This window comes from Ruditapes philippinarum, unplaced genomic scaffold, assembly GCF_026571515.1.
Source record: "Ruditapes philippinarum isolate M1 unplaced genomic scaffold, ASM2657151v2 ctg6864_1_1_1_1, whole genome shotgun sequence".
NCBI classification, from domain to species: domain Eukaryota; kingdom Metazoa; phylum Mollusca; class Bivalvia; order Venerida; family Veneridae; genus Ruditapes; species Ruditapes philippinarum.
In genome coordinates, this window is record NW_026863995.1 from 64,087 (window position 1) to 82,061 (window position 17,975).

General features: G+C 31.4%; 1 protein-coding gene across 1 annotated transcript in view; it reads right to left on the reverse strand.

The window, feature by feature from the left end:
- The window catches only part of LOC132724048 (hemicentin-2-like), a gene marked incomplete at its 3' end in the record, with an annotated part of 71,326 nt that extends 57,522 nt beyond the window's left edge, over positions 1 to 13,804 (reverse strand). The window contains 4 exon segments of the mRNA XM_060708856.1: positions 5,800 to 6,093; positions 12,088 to 12,366; positions 12,622 to 12,927; positions 13,519 to 13,804. Of these exon segments, the coding sequence (XP_060564839.1) occupies positions 5,800 to 6,093; positions 12,088 to 12,366; positions 12,622 to 12,927; positions 13,519 to 13,804 (1,165 nt within the window).
- Positions 13,805 to 17,975: the final 4,171 nt, after the last annotated feature.

Genomic DNA, 17,975 nt, shown 5'->3' on the forward strand with positions numbered 1-17,975 from the left:
ACCCATTTACAAAAGAAAGGAGAAAAAACATTGATAATTTGAGTGAGCGTATCTTCTACAGAAATGTGATCCTTCAAAGTTGGGGCCATTAGATAAGAATACAGAGGGGCAATAAATAATGACAAAACTCTCAACTCAGTGGACGTGTTAATGGGAAACATACAGTTAATAGTGATTTACTAGCTGATAAGCCCTTACTGAGATTCAGCAGGCTGGAAGGGTTTATGCGTAGGACTGTGTAGTAGAAGAGAGATTCAGCGGGAAGAGTAAATATGTGTTGTTTAAAATTTATAGTGTCAGTGTGTACAAGAATAATGTAAAAAGACTGAATTAATGATTCGAACTAATAAGCTAAACATAACAAACAATGAAACATGGCTGTCAGAAGTACATGATAGTGATCGATTAGTGCTTGGGAAATAGTTAATTAATCAGGAACATATACTCACCATTTTTATGTTTTCTATACATTCATCGTACTATTTTCATGTTTTTTATTTGTTTTAAGCATCACATAATTTTCACCTTCATTTCATTAGAGTTATTTGGCGGTTAATAACTATTCTTTTAGCTTAGGCACCTCTCTTTTATTGCCATGTACTTGTGTGCCATGCATTTTAATTAACAAACATAACATCTTAAGTGTGAATATAATTTAAATTGTTGTAACTTTAACATTTTTACAATTTTATATTTATAGTAACTAACACAAATTCTTAAAATAATAAATTTACGAACGTTATAAGACTATAAAATATTAATAAGTTTTTTTGTCAATATTTGTTTTTTTCTTGCATAAAATGATCTTTTAATGTTGTTTTGACTAGTTCAAATTTGTTTTTGAATAAATAGTAACATACCAACGTTTCAAGCTTAGATGAAAAAAAGAGATTAAAATTATATATTGTTCATTAAATTACATAAATAAAATTTCATATACTTGAAAACCCCGTTATGCTTAAAGTGTAAGTCAATGTATTCATACGACTCATATCACATACAAATTAGAAAGTTTCAGATTGAGTATGCGATACATGCATATTTTGTCAGTCCATTAGCGAGTAATAACTTTCCTATAAAATACACACAGTCATGTGTTTTTAATTTTGTGTCAGGCAATTGATCGTTGAAAACTTTTGAATTAATGTATGACTTTGATTTTTAAGGAACAAATTTGATGTGGAAAAAATGCAAATGAAATTGTTTATTTTATTTTACAGATTAGAGAAGAAGGGAAAAAAAGTGATTTGATATTCAACAAATCAATAAGACGTATACTGGATATTAATATAAAACAGCGTTATATATTATATGAATGAGATACCATAAAATATGGATAAAAAAGGGTTGTTTAGACAAGTGATGCAAATGAACAAACGCAAACATTTTGAATGCGCGATGAAAACATCAGACATTAACATTCAACATGGAAGTTGCTGAAGTGATATTGGTATTCTCAATTTATCATGTTTCAAATATCGTTTTATTTTTGTTTTTCTTAACAGAAAGTAAATTATTTGATTCCGCAAAAATATATTCAAAAAAGTGTATAAATATTATGTCTTGCATTGTCAGTGCTTTGTGTTTTGTATAATCTTTGGAATTTAAAATTAAAGGCACATCATGCCTAAAAAATGCTGTTAGTTTCATTTCTCAAAACCTTTTTTTAAGTTTTAAGTTTGGTATCCTGTTACAGTTTCTTAAAAGTGGTAAGATCTCATTTTCTATATAGAATAATTTGCGATTGATATAATTATTGTAAATAAGTATTTCGTGTAGAAGTCAAAATACTACCTAATTTACATTTTGCTACCTTTACGACATATTACTGAACATTCAGCGATACTTTCCTCATCTGTTAAACATCTTACATTCACTAAATCTTTGATTAAAACAATAGTGAATACATGTTTGACATTTCTAAACATTTTAATTATTATGGATATCTGCGACAGATTGTGACTTTAACCTTTTTAACATTTTGATACTAGCTTTTATCATCCAAAAGCTTTCTTTGATACACATATATTTCTTATTATGTTTATTATATGCAAATTAATTTTTATTTTTATGTCTGATTTTCGATAATCAGTTAGAAAAATAGAGATGAGATCGAATTCTCCAACAATAATGTCAGTTATTTGTATTATATTCCACGAATGTCCAGTCTTAATTTTCGTTTTTTTGCAGTAACAATGCATGAAATCTTATGATAAAAAACATATAAGCCCTTTAGATGCATGAATGTTATTGCAAGTTAAATGTTTTTCTTTGTTTTTTTTTAAAGAAGCAACAACAACAACAACAATATAATAGAAAAAAAAACGACAGGGGAAAAAACAATCCAAAAGAAACTTATCATTGAAAATACTTATGAATATAAATAGTATTATATTTGTTATAACAAAGCAACCTCGTTTACCACGGCCAAACATTTTTGAGATACTTTTGTTTTTTGATGAAAAAAATAGTTTCATTTTCAGTTATGTATTCATATTGTCTCTTTTGTTTGTATTTATTTAAGTTTAACTGAACTAATAATAGTTATCATAAGGTAGGCAAGGTATATTATACTATACTATTTTTAAAAACGCATTATTTGTTTTAATGAAATTCCTAAATATGATGTAGAACTTCTCACAAATTGTGTAACTAATCAACACAATGTTTAACTTGTGTTATTTCCGCATTATGCGGTTTGACTGTTAGTGCTTCAGTGTATTTATTGACTACTAGCGAAATGATAAATGTGGAATCGACTGTCTGTAAAATGGTCATTATTTTACAACTAGAGTTTGTACGATAGCTGATAAGATTTACTACTTCTTTGAGTAAAGATATTTTAGAACATTGAATTGGCACTTTTGGAACATACATGCAAAGCAGACAGTTATGTGTTATTTGTCCGCATAAACTTGGATATCATTTCAAAAAAATTAACAGATGAAGATGTGTCAATATATATATAACCATAAAAATATAACTTTGGTTGAATGAGTTTTGTATTCTCTCTGAACATATAATTAAGCTATTTACTTAGCATACAAACAATAGATTTTCATGACAGCAATTAAACACACCATTGCATATATAAATGATAATGAAATACCGCATTTTTATTACATTTTTACCATTTTATTTTTGTATCACTTTTCAATCAACCTATATTAAATCAATGAATTATATACATATTTATTTATTCATTCATAAATTTATGTAATTATTTATTTATTTGCTTATTTTTTCATCCCTTTATTTATTTGTTTATTTATCAGTTATTAAAAAAGAAAAGTAAAAGTAAAATCTTCCTATCATTTAATGCTATACGAGTAAAGTACCTTGTTAGAAAGCAAAGATGCTTATCTTTCACCTATTTGCCACTTCAAACAACTTTTCCATGCCCATACTGAAGTAATGGGTAATTTCACATTCCGGTATATGTAACATTTATATTATATTGGTAAAGCACAATTTTTTATCTGATATTTTCATGAAGACTTCTAGGCATATAAGTTAAATGAGAAAAATAGTAAATGTAAGTTACTTTTAGTATGATTTTATACTTAAAATAACTGACATTAACTTATTTTTCTCATTTCAATATCACCCGGGCAAATAAAAAAAGAATGAGACAAATTAGTTGAAGTCACTTATATATATATATACGAGTATATATATGAACTGTGAAGTTTATTATTATTGTTATTATTTTTGTTATTATTGTTTTTCATTTTTCTCTATCAATATTATATTTTTGCACTAGTTTTTTTTTAAGTTGATAACTAATGTAAATAAATAAAATGATTACATTGTAGGTAATGGATATAGATAGTTGGTAAAATGGAGTAGTTGGCAATAATACGGTACTACAAGCTTATTAATTATTATATTAATATCAGTTGTAGAAAACTTTAACATTTTTATTTTTGTTGTTTATTTACTACATATTTTCATTTTAACAACATGATGTATGATGGAAAATGTTAAATAAAGAAAATAATTGTCACAAAAAAAACAAAACAAAAAAAACAACAACAAATGTTTGCGTTATTTTATGACCCTCCATTGTCATTGATCATATCATCGGGGTAAAACCATATATCACGAACACATTTTCATCTACACAAATAATAATTATAAGCAGAGATTATACTAACGCATGAGGAATATGGAGGGAAAATATCATGTTTATTCATTTCGTTAATCAGTATTACAGCATTTGCGATTCCGGAGAATACTAAAATATGATAAACAAGATCAACAAGGAAAGGCGGCGTTCAATGAACGCAACCCCATACGACCCAGCAACAAGATACATTTTAAAGTATGAACAATATACTTCTATGCATATTGATCAGATAACTCCGAACAGCGATTTACAAAATTATCCTTAGAAAATAAACCCCTATAAAAAGATAGTGGCATATTATCCGCAAAACGAACAGATACAATGCGTTTCGTCTGAGGTTTAAAAGATAAGGGGAATTATTCCTCTATCTCTCTAGTCTCACTATGTATCTCTCTCTGCATGTAAATTTGTTGATGAAAAAGTGCCTTAAGGTCGACCCCCGGAAAAAGGACATCTGGAATTTCCTTTTTTATTCTGGAACGCATTAAAAGTAAAATATTTTGAAAAAAAAATAAAAAATTTAAAGATAGTCTTTTGATAATTTCAGGTTTGTTTAATGAATTTGTTTTATAATATATGAATACCTCAAATGGAATTTGTAAAATTGTCTCATTTTATATACATGTATGTACAATATTAAGAATAAGATAAAAATAAATAGTAACACATAAGTAAAAATAGTGTGTTGTGAAAAGTGGCTAATGAGCAAACTAAACGACGTTTCATGTGTTTTTCAGTTTTATTCAAATTTGCTGATTATTTAATTGCCACACGATAAAGACCTTTTGTTTTTAAATAAAAAAAATCGTTAAAAACTATGTATACGAGGGGTTATCCAAAAATTCGTGGACTTTTTAAATATCTTTTGAACGTCAACGTGTATTACAATAAAATTTTATCCGCATACATTGTAGAATATAATCAACATGTTTTGAAACGAATAGTTAACTGCGTCAATAAATAATGATTTCATATTGCTTTTAAATAAGCACATACACGGCACCCGGCGCACGGTAGAAAAGCGCAGTTAGTCATCGTATATTTTTTGCTGAAAAAATACTAATTAACGTAGAAAAACCGCTAAACATCGCATATTTCTTCTATGATGTCATTTAAGTAATTCTTTAAAATAATGGACGTCATTTCCGGCAATTTTTGTTAAAATCGCCAGAAACGCCGGACGATGATATTGTTTACAACGTGAAAATGACGGATACGCAGAAATAAGAAAATAGCGTGATCATCAAATTTTGTTGTAATTTGGGAATGACACTAACAAAAACATTTGGAAATAAAACAGCAGTCGAACAGAGAAAATAAAATTTCACTATCATTAGAGTTTAAGTGGCATAAAAAATTAGTGATGGACATTACTTTGTGAAGCATTAATGGTTATTGACTGCGTAACGTTTAAGCATAAGTTGTACGTTAAATATTATGACGTTGACGTCAATAACTTTTTGGAGTGCGCCGCTGTCGCGGACATGTGTTTATGTAAAATTAAATATTGCTGTAATATAAGAAGCTACTAACATGAATTTTTCTGTGTTTATTTGTTATTTATTATTCTAAGCAATGTAAGAATTTCAAATCAATATCTCTAATATATTTTACGCAACAAAGAAAGTCCACGAATTTTTGGATAACCCCTCGTACATGAATTTACTTACATTTCACAACCAAATGTACTGATCCTTCCTTATATTCCTGGTTTGTGCCAAATACTCTAATGCCATTACTAGCTGTACATGTGTATATTCCAGAGTGTTCATATGTTAAACCTGTAAGCTCTAGTCTCTCACTTCCACTATGTTCTGATATAGGTGTATCGTATCCTGGCCAAGTTTGAACCCATTTACCATATGTATAACTAGTGTCTGGTACACCATGTGCGTTACATGTAACAATGACTTTTTCAGCATTGATTGTTGTGTTTGTTGTTGTTGCTGAGACATCTGGAGGATCTTCATCACAAAAAATTTAAGAATGTTGAAATTTTGTTTCAAATTTTGTTTCTTTAAAATTACAAAAAAATTTACCCCGAAAATTTTTCCAAAGATCATCACAAAAAATTTTTAAGTAGTTGTTAAATAAATTACTAAAAATTTTAAAAATTAGACATCACTTGTTTTTTAAAGTCTAATAACAAATTAATCTAGATATGAGTTTTTAAAGAGCAGAAACCCCACAAATTTCAGTTTTAAAGAACTCCCCGGTTGTCATTAAAAACAAAAACCGGCGAGCAGATAGGCATGGTTGGGTTATACAATTAATACTATTACAGTAGATTCCCACCTTAGAATTAAGACCATCCTGCAATTAAGACCATTTTTTTTGAAAACACATAATTTTCTGTTCTTTAAGTCAATGGTAACATGATCCAGAATTAAGACCAATCCGCTTATCCACTTATAAGACCAGATTCAGTCCCAATTCTTTATTTATTTTTTTTTACCCAACTATTGAGTCAACATATATCTGGATCTTAAAATCTTAAGCATGACACTGGGTTTCACAAGGTGTAAAAAAAATAAATTATAACGGGTTATTTTAGAAAAAAAAAGTGAAGAGTAAATTTTGGGGGTGGTCCTTATTTTGCTTTCAAAACCCTAAAATTTAGTGAAGAAATTATTTTTATTGAAAAATTGATTCATATAGAGCAATAAAAATTAAATTTAAACAGACAAAAAGATTTGTTTTTTTCTTTTTCCCCCATCAGATTAAATATTTTTAACAATACTTTTATATTGTTTTTTGCAGGGGTTAAAAATAATAAGGTTGTCCAAAAAAATGACAAAAATAACCATGGTTAAAATAAACATAAGAAAATTCACTAATTGAGACACCCTTTAATTTTGGCACTTTTGGTCCCCGTTTCCCGATGGTGGGGCTTTTTTGAGGTTTTTATGTAATTAAATTAATAACTGTTATAAATAACAAGTTGTTTGTAAAACATGTATGCCCCTATCAGCAACCAATTAGTCATGTGGCCCTGGTTATTGTGAAGGTTTTTGGACCTAGTGACCAAAAATCAAGGGTTATCTACTGGTCATGACTAGTCACTAGGTCATTGTGACCGTAAAGGTTGTGTGCAGAAATTTTATGACAAAGTTATTATAATCAATAACTTGACAACCCATTGGCCCTTGATCCTCAAACTCCATAGACCTTTAGCCCCTTGACACCAAAATCAAAAGGGGTCATCTTCTAGCCAAGACCAATGAACCTATGCAATTAAAGAGCCATTGGCTCATTGGTTGTCATTAGTTATTGATGGGAAATTGTTTTAACCTACAAAGTAAATGTGACCTTAACCTTTGACCCCTTGACCCAACAAGAGCGATCAGTGATGACATGTGTCGCCTCATGATGGCCAATTTCATGTTGGGACAAGTTTTGTGACAGACGGAGAAGTGATCGGAGTAGTGGCGACATAAATTCCTGTAAAGTTTGGATGAAATTGCCCCAGTACTTTATGAGGAGTAGTGGGGACAAGTTTTGTGACAGACGGACAGACAGACAGTGCACAACTAGACTTGGTACTGATCATTCCTGTAAAAATTGGATAAAATTGCACCAGTAGTTTATAAGGAGTAGTCCAGACAAGCTTTTGTGTATCTGGCAACACACAGAAACAAGATTGCATTTGAGAAAAATGCTATGCCACCGCATTAATATAACACTAAAAGTAGTGTAGGAACAGATTTTTTTTTGTTTCTTTACTATTTGAATATTGTCATAATGCATAGATTCCTGACCTATCTAATTCCTATTATCAGATTAGCAGTTAAATCTGTTGTTAACTCTATAAAAGATCAGAGTAGGAATATATCAATGCACTCGAGTCTAGTGAATTTGGTGGTGAAGGTCATTTTTCACACAGCCTAAATTTCATGACTATATCAAAGGACAACACAGTAAGACACCTTGTCAAAATCTAGGTCAGCTGAAATCAAAAGTCTGGAAACAAAGTGATCCCTCAGAAGCATTAATCACAACAAAATTTCATAAGAATTGCAGACTCACTTTACAAAGTTCACTTTACATCTTAATCTGACCACATGGTTCAAATTTCATAGTTGTACATCAAAGGACAAGAAAGTACATCACATCATCAAAATCTAGGTCTCCTGATAGCAAAGTTCAATTTTACAACTAAAACTGTGAATTCAAAACAATCTTGATACAGGTCCACCAAACAACATTTCAAGTCAAATATCTAAGCTGTAGCTTTCTCCCATTCAGAAAATATTTGTTTTATTTTCTGTTTTTACTATGTGTACATAATGAGAATCACTGCTCCCAGGCAGGGCCAATTTTGACACCAGGGGAAAAATTTGAACAACTTTGGTAGAGGACCTTTTATGATCTAGATGATATTATATAGCATACATCAAAGCTCTATGCCTTGTACCTTCAAACAAAAATACTTTTTATTTTTTTACTATGTACATAATGAAAATCAATGACCCCCGGGGCGGAACCAATTTTGACCCCAGGGCTATAATTTGAACAATCTTGGTAAAGGTTCACTTCGCAAAGTCTCATGCCATATATTTAACCTCTAAATTTTTGAAATGAGATTTTTCAAATCAGAGAAGAAGATTTTTCAAGTTTTTACTTTATAAATATAAGGAAAACTATCGCCTCTGGGTCAGGAAAATTTTAACACTAGGGGCATAATTAAAACAACTTGAGTAGAGGACCAATAGATGATATTATATACCAAATATCAAAGCTTTAAGCCTTGTACCTTCAGACAAGAAGATTTTTTAATTGTTTACTATATGTACATAGTGAAAATCATCACCTGGGGGTGGGGTTAATTTTGACCCCAGGGCTATAATTTGTAAAATCTTGCTAGAGGTTTACTATATAATGTTTCATGCAAAATATCTTAACTCTAGCCTTTGTAAATTTAGAGATGGTGATTTTCTAAGTTTTTACTTTATACATATAAAGAAAATGGGTCAAAGACAGAAAAGGCCGGGTTGCATTTGTACACCAAATATCATGAGGCTGTGATGTTACGAAAAAAAAATTCCATTGACCCATTAATATCTAAAATTTAATTCAGTAGGTAAACAGGAAGTGGATAACCTACACACCTAAAATCGAATCCCACAGTATGGGACCATGTGTTAATGCTATATGCCAATACCAAGAGGCTGTGATTAGTAGTTTCTGAGAAAAATGTTACAAAAATTACCTACCATTGACAATTTATGTGAACAGGAAGTGGATGAGCTGCAAACTTGAAATCGAATCCCACAGTATGGGGCCATGTGTCAATGCTGCATGCCAAATATCAAGAGGCTGTGATAAGTAGTTGCTGAGAAAACTGTTACGAAAATTTCCTATTATGACCATTAATGTTGAAAAATCTAACTAATTTAACTAAGTGGATAAACAGGAAGTGGATGAGCAACAGACCTGAAATCCAATCCCACGGTATGGGACCATGTGTCAATGCTATATGACAAATATCAAGATGCTGTGATAAGTAGTTGCTGAGAAAACTGTTACGAAAATTTCCTACCATTGACCATTAATGTCGAAAAATCTAACTAGTTTAACTAAGTGGATAAACAGGAAGTGGATGACCGACAAACCTGAAATCCAATCCCACGGTATGGGACCATGTGTCAATGCTGTATGCCAAATATCAAGAGGCTGTGATAAGTAGTTGCTGAGAAAACTGTTACGAAAATTTCCTACCATTGACCATTAATGTCAAAAAATCTAACTAATTTAACTAAGTGGATAAACAGGAAGTGGATGAGCGACAGACCTGAAATCGAATCCCACGGTATGGGACCATGTGTTAATGCTGTATACCAAATATCAAGAGGCTGTGCTACGTAGTTGTTGAGAAAACTGTTACGAATTTTTTTCCCCGCCCGCCCGCCGCCCACCGCCCGCCGCCCGACATTCACCATACTAAAACCCGGGTTTGCACCTGTGCAACCCGGCCAAAAACCTATGGCACCCAGGGCGGGGCCAATTTTGACACTAGAGGCAATTGAATTTGAACACTTTGGTAGAGTACCTATAGATGATATCATTTAACAAATTTTAAAGCTCTAAGCCTTGTACCTTCAGACAAAAAGATTTTTTGATTTTTTTACTATATGTATATATTGAAAATCAATGACCCCCGGGGCAGGGGCAATTTTGACCCCAGGGCTGTAATTTGAACAATCTTGCTAGAAGTTCACTTCACAATGTTTCATGCAAAATATCTAACCTCTAGCATTTGTCAATTGCTAGAAGAAGTTTTTTTTAAAGTTTGTACTATAAGTTTTTACTATACCCATATAAGGAAAAACAATGACCCCAGGGCTATAATTTGAACAATCTGGGTAGAGGTCTACCAGAAAATGCCTAAGGCAAAATATCTAAGCTGTAGGCCTTTTGGGTCTTTACAAGGTATTTTAAGTTTTTACTATATGTACATATATCTAAGCTCTAGGCCTTTTAGGTCTTTACAAGAAGGTATTTTATATGTACATATAGTGAAAATCAATGACACCCGGGGCAGGGCCGATTTTGACCCCAGGGCTATAATTTGAAAATCTTGGTAGAGTTCTACCAGACAATGCCTTATGCAAAATATCTAAGCTCTAGGCCTTTTGGGTCTTTACAAGAAGATTTTTTAAATTTATTCTTATAATTTGGATATGGATATGTTTTTAAAAATATGATATTTATCTTAAGGATTTGAATGCATTAAATTCAAGTTTATTTTGTACCTAATGATTCAATATCAATCTAAAACTATAATAAAATTTTACATGATACACATGCGATTATATTTGCTCTACAGGGATTCTTATTTTATTTACATCAAATATTTAATGCTATGTTCTCACCGCCGATCAGATTAGTTTGATCTTCCCGATCACATTAATTTCCCTATGAAGCCCGACCAAGCTGGATTAAATGCACATTCATGATTCCTACACGACCTCAAGTCGACCCTACACGATGTTTTACGACTTCTCGACGACAACCCTACCAGCATCCTGACTTCTTCTCGATCACCCAGACCTATACGCGAGTCATACATGATCTCAACTAGACTAACTGGACCTCTGCTTGATCGTTGACAGATTTCCACCCGACCAGATCGTTATGATCCTAATTGAGTCGAGAATAGTCGTGTTTCGAATTGTTTAGAATAAAATCTTCAACATTCCTGGTTCAAATCAGTTCATGATCTGACCAAACTAGATCGTTACAACTAAATCTTCTACTCGATCACATGAAGGTCTTGTCCCTAAGAATGTTCTGTTATAACATGAAGTCAATCCATTCAATAACAGCAAAGTTACAGCCAGTTACAGCCAAAAAAATGAAAATTTCAATAATGTGACCTTCAAAGTCAAGGTCATTTATGAGTGAAGGTCAAGTCTGTCTGGTTATTTTAAAGTGCTATCCTTGAAGATTATAATGTTCAAGTTTGAAGAAAATTCATTTAAAAATAACAAAGTTACAGCCAATAATAGCAAGAACAAGCAAAATTTGGATATTTGACATTGAAGGTCAAGGTCATTTGTGGATGTAGGTCAAGGTTAGTCTGGTGAAAAGTCTAGTCCCAAGGGTTGTCGTGGCCTAGTATGAAGACAATACACCAAGAACTTAAAAAGTTATGATCCAGTTACAAGTTTGCGGACGGCAACAGCAGCTCCGCCAGGACAAAAGCAATACCTCTTCTTTTATTTTTCAAGAAAAAAAAGTCGAGCTATAAAAATGACAACTAGAGTGTCAAAGAACAAATTGTGGATGGACAACTGACAGTGGATATTCAACGATCCTAAAAGGTCACCCTGAGGAAAAAAATGTGACAAATCTGTGTTGATAGAGGCATCAGCAAATGCACTCGACAAAATCACAGTGGTAATAACAAAAAAACTTTTCTTCCAAAGTCTAGCTACAAAGAATTGCAAAATACTTACAATATACTGTTAGGAGAACATTTTTGCTGTCAGCCTTTTCTATTCCATTATTGGCATTACATGTATATGTTGCAGCATCACCTCTTCTCACATTTGTTAAAGGATATGATAATTTATTATTCTCCATTGTCCCAGTTCCTTGATGTAAGATCTGGTCTTCTTGTCCTTGTTTGTACCATTTGAATGTTGAAGCTGGTTTACTAGATGCAGCACATATTAGCTCAGTGTTATTTCCTTCAACAACAATAACATCTGACATTGGCTTAATTAATGGGCGGTCTGAAATATATGTAGAATTGTAAAACATGTTTTCAATGCAGAATATGATTATACTGTCTAACACAGTTCTGAGTTGTCACCATTTGGTACTTCCTTTAAGGTGATGTACTCAAAACTGAAATGCAAAATGAAAGCACAAGAATATATATCAAATGGAATGTTTACAGATAAAGTAATGTAAAGGAATAAATATAAGGAAGTTCGAAGATATAACACGAAGACTTCAAATCAATTAAACTTTATACATAAACTTACATCTAAGATCCAAAGTTTCTTCATTTCTATTAGATGTCCCTAAAGTATTTTTAGCTTCACATGAAATAATATCACCATCATTGTCGCGTGTTGGAGTCAGTATTAATCTCTGTCGACGTTTAATACCACCATATTCTCCACTCTGATTTGACAAATTCTGTGTTGCCTGTGTAATAACATTGTTTATTGTCCATGTGATGTCAGATATTGGGTTAGAACTTCCAGACGTGCAGTCTAACGTTAATGTTGTTTTTCCATTGGCAATAATGTTGTTGTTTCCAGTTATGGTAGTTGTAAGAGGTTTAACTAAAATTAAGTTCAACATTATGGAAAAGATGAGTATTGAAAAATTATATAAAATCATTATAAATATAGCCATTTATCTCTTTAAAAAATGAACTTTTGATATGACAATGTTATACACTTTTAAAAGATTTAAAACTGTATCACTTCAATAACTTAACAAATGTTATGGTGTAGAAAAGGTTTCCAAAATAACAGCTGAAGTTAAATAGTTATATATGATAATTGCAGCATAGTAACCTTAAAATAAAAATCTTATTTGAAAGATTTACATAACAAAAAAAAAAAACTTTTGAGGATGTCTGTTCCTTAGAAGTAAATACTTTAATTACTTTTAAGGAATGGGTCTTAACATAAAAAGTTAACAAATGCAGACAAGTGTAATTATTAACAGATTCACTTTTGTGAGGAATGGAGCTAATGAAGAAATATTTCAAATGAAAGAAACTTGATTACTTTATCAAACTAAATGCTAATCATGGTAAGAAAAATAATCAGTAAAATCATAATTAAAAAGTAGTATACAAGTATTTCTTAATTTGATTACTTTGAAACTGTTTAAATAATGACGGTATCTCTGAAAACAAAGCATACATTTTACAGTAATGGAAATCTGATCCTGTTGTTCTGTTTCTATTCCATTATCTGCTTTACACGAATAACTACCATAGTGTGTTCTGTTGATTGGTGTAAAACTGAGTCTCGAGATACCACTTGTTGGTGTTTCTTGAGATATCAGGCTGACTTCATGGTACCAAGTTATCTTTGATATCGGTTTACTATCTACTGTACAGGCAAACTGTTTATTCTCCCCTTCATTTAATGTGTACTGTTGTCCTTGTATAGTGACAAGTGGAGAATCTGACTCAGAAAATATCATTTGGGTAATCACCAAGTTTTCTTAATAATTATTACCAATGCAAAACACACATTAAGCACACATTTGAAAAAGTGTTTATTTAAAGAGTATTTAATAGTCTTTGTATTGTCAAGTAGGATATACATGTATAGCAAAGTTAATTTGAAAGATTAGCTTAAGCAGAAATAAGATCACTTGGAAAGGGTAAAATAAATGAATGTTTATAGTTTCATATACATAAAACCACACGTTCTGTCCATAAGTTTTATCATTATATTTCTGATTATTATAGTAACTTTGCACACAACCTTTACATTCATTTTGATTCTATCATGCATGGTATATCAAATCTAATGGATTTGATTCCTAAAAGTATCTTTTTAGCTGGTAAATATAACATTACTATAAAAATAGTACATATCACAGCATATTCATCAATATAAACCATATCATGCTACATATCCTTAATCAGCATTATCAGATGCAGTCCTAATTCATTGAAAATATTTCTAAATATGTACTGACTGAATAGCAAACAGTGCAGGCCATGGTCAGTGCTGCCTGGTCTTCACTAATTGCATCGATAGATTTGTTGTCACTAGCAGACTCAAACATGTAAAAGACAGTAAAAGTTATTATTATGAAATCCATTAATAGCTTCTAAATATATTGGTTATAGAATCTGCATCTAAAACGAGATTGCATTTGACAAAAAATGCTGTGGCACCGCATTAATACAACACTAAATAGTAGTGTAGGACCCATAGATGATATGATATACCAAATATCAAAGCTCTAAGCCTTGAACCTTCAGACAAGTAGATTTTTTTCATTTTTCACTTTATGTACATAGTAAAAATCAATGACCCCTGGGGGGTGGGGCCAATTTTGACCCCAGGGCTATAATTTGTACAATCTTGCTAGAGCTTCACTACACAATGTTTCATGCAAAATATTTTAACTCTAGCCTTTGTAAATTTAGAGAAGGTTTTTTAAGTTTTTACTATATACATATAAGGAAAACCTATGGCCCCCGGGGCGGGGCTAATTTTGACACTAGAGGCAAAATTTGAACAACTTTGGAAGAGTACCTATAGATGATATCATTTAACAAATATTAAAGCTCTAAGCCTTCAGACAATAAGATTTTTTGATTTTTTACTATATGTATACAGTTGAGACTGCCTTAGCGACCCCCTGATTTCAACGACTCCCTGACTTATCCGACCTTGTTTCAGTCCTCCCAACATATTTTCCTATAGAAATGGTCTGAATTATACGACTCCCTGTCATATGTGACAAGCCACCCTAATTGTCTGGTCCCAATGTACTGCTAGTAGTAATGAAAATAACGGTGGAGCAATATACTTCTGGAGTAACTCGAAAAGAGCAAATAACCGGACAAAATTGCGTGATAATTGAAATGATTGAAGGTATTGTTAAGATCAATTAAACTTGAAAACTGCGAATAATTGCCGACACCTACTTATCGATTATACTATAATGTTAAAAACATTTATTTATAACATAATTATGTATTTTATTTTAAATCGACCTTTCTGCAGAAGTACGAAACCCGTATATTTCAGTTGCCTGTAGTAGGTTTGGACAGTTTAGTTGCATAGTGTTTATTACCGAATATAGACTCAAAATAAATTACCTATAGACATACAAAGCAAGACATTACTTGTAGAATGATTTCAATAGAAATATCCGAAAACAACGCAAGCGATAACTTGTCTTTGTAATAATTCTATAGATCCAGAAAACACAAACAGTCATTTACAAATTAAAGTTGGCCGATAATTCAAGCATTGGGGAAAAAGTATGTATTGGTCAATACTTACATGGATTACAAGTAACTACTTAAAATGATTGCGGTAAAGTAAACTGTTTTCGCCAACAAGTAAATTGAATAATATCGAAATCTGATCCATATTTAAATTGACGAAGTTTTAAGATATAAAAAACACCCACACACATAATCCCCAAAGAACGCCCAAATCGGCAACAATTGAAAATGCGTCAGGCTAGGTGTGTTTGAGCCCGATCATGGACGGAAGTGATAATTGCAAATTACTGTCCACGACCTCTAGCAGAATTCAACTTTTCGAACATAAAAAATGAAGAAATTTAGTATTTAGAAACATTCACAGAAGTTTTCCATAAGGCGGTTATTGTGATATGTTCATGCAATTCCATGAAAGTATGGCACCCATGTAAAAAGAAACGCGAAAAACAACTGGCGGATATAAAAAGAAATTTGAGATTGAAAGGGATATGAGACTGACACACAAACGGGGTGGTTTTCATGATAAACATGAAGTATTATATCCAAAGGTTTCCTAGGAATTTGGCACTCTTAATTTTGGGAGGGAAACTGTCGCACAAAATTGATTATTGGATAATACTTTTTCATTACAAGAAAAGCATTACAAAATAAACATACTAAACAGTTATACTCGTCACATACGTGTCCTCTACCGCTGGACATATATAGATATACACTGACAAAGTTAAATGACATATCAGTACTTGAATATATTCTAAACAGAAACAGTTAAATGACATATCAGTACTTGAATATATTCTAAACAGAAACAAAATGTTAAAGTGACATTATTCTCATATTTTCATAGTCAAGTTGAGCTGAATTGACTTAATATTTCAAAAGACATACTGTTAAAATGGTGTTTGACCAACAGGTGATATTTAAAAATGTTTAAGGTAAAATTATAAATCTGCCTTAAAATATAAAAAGACTGCCCCCACTCTTTTTATAAAACTGAACGGCACAAGTATCTTATGGATATTTACAGAAAATTCCTTAGGACCCGTGTGTTATTAATTGTTTTTTGCCGAAGTCAATTATTAGAATCAAAAGAATTATTGCAAAATGAAAACTTATTTATATGTTCACATGGTCACTCACTATATACCCTTGGATGGGCATAATGTCACTTTAAACAATAATTTACGCATGTAAAAAATCATCATAATCAAAACACCAACAATTTTTAAACTTTTACTGGTGTGTTTTTGCAATGAATAAGTTTGTCAAAACAGTAATCAACAGAAATATATACGATTCAATAAATTCACTATGGGGGGCGATTCATTTTTTAATACAAAGGTATAATTATTGCGTACCATAAACTACAATTTCGTGTGAATGCCTGTGAATATTTTGCAATCGTGCAGTTTCTGCTAGTATAGTAACGTACTAAGTCTGACCGCAAATCTAAATGAAATCGTCTATTAGATTACGTCTTATTTGATAGAATTTATGAGAAAAGGCAATGTTAAAATTTCGTGATGTATGTGAGTAAATGGAATAAAGTGCATATAAACCTATCAGATATATATTTCCCCACTAGAATTCTATATGAATTATGGAACAGACATTATGAAAGTACGCAAATCCTGCTAACCATAAAAACTGCTTAAATACAGAGTAAATGAAATTTGAAATAGAACGTTTGCACATGTAAAGCTCGTCTTTAATATTTACATGTATTATTTCATATTTGAAACAATCATTCAGGCATAAGTAGAAATTTCACTAATCCATGGTGATTACTAATGCCTTTACCGCACAGCAAAAATCAATTAGCAAAAATGTAAAAAAATTATGCAGAAAAATACCACATAAATACAACGTAAGTGCCTTGGTAGCGCCATAAGCATGATATTAGTCGCAAATGCAAACTACATGTATATGAGTTGTATACAATAGGCAATATAATTGTTTAATTTAAATTTGGCTACTTTTTTATTGTAAACTAGATCGGATGAGATACCAGCACGGAACATTATAATCATTGTCCTTAACCAAGACTGCATTACTGGTGTGGTGTTCAATACTCAAGTTTATCAGTAATTATAAGGACAATATTCTTCCGATTTAAGATTTTCCTTACGCAATAAAAAATCGAGAATATATAGTAGTAACCAATTGTTTCGTTAATGCTTGATAAAGTTATATAAGGTTAGTTTTAAATACAACAGTTAAACTAACACTATTGTCTGTCTCTGCTATATATCATGTTAAATCAAACCTTATGTATCGTAAAGGGTATAAAGTTATATGTTTTGAAATAGTTTCATAAAAAAAGCAGAATAATTTTATTGTTTCTACAATCGTACTCTCGAAAGTGTTTGTAATATGGAAATGTCCTTGTTATAGGAATAT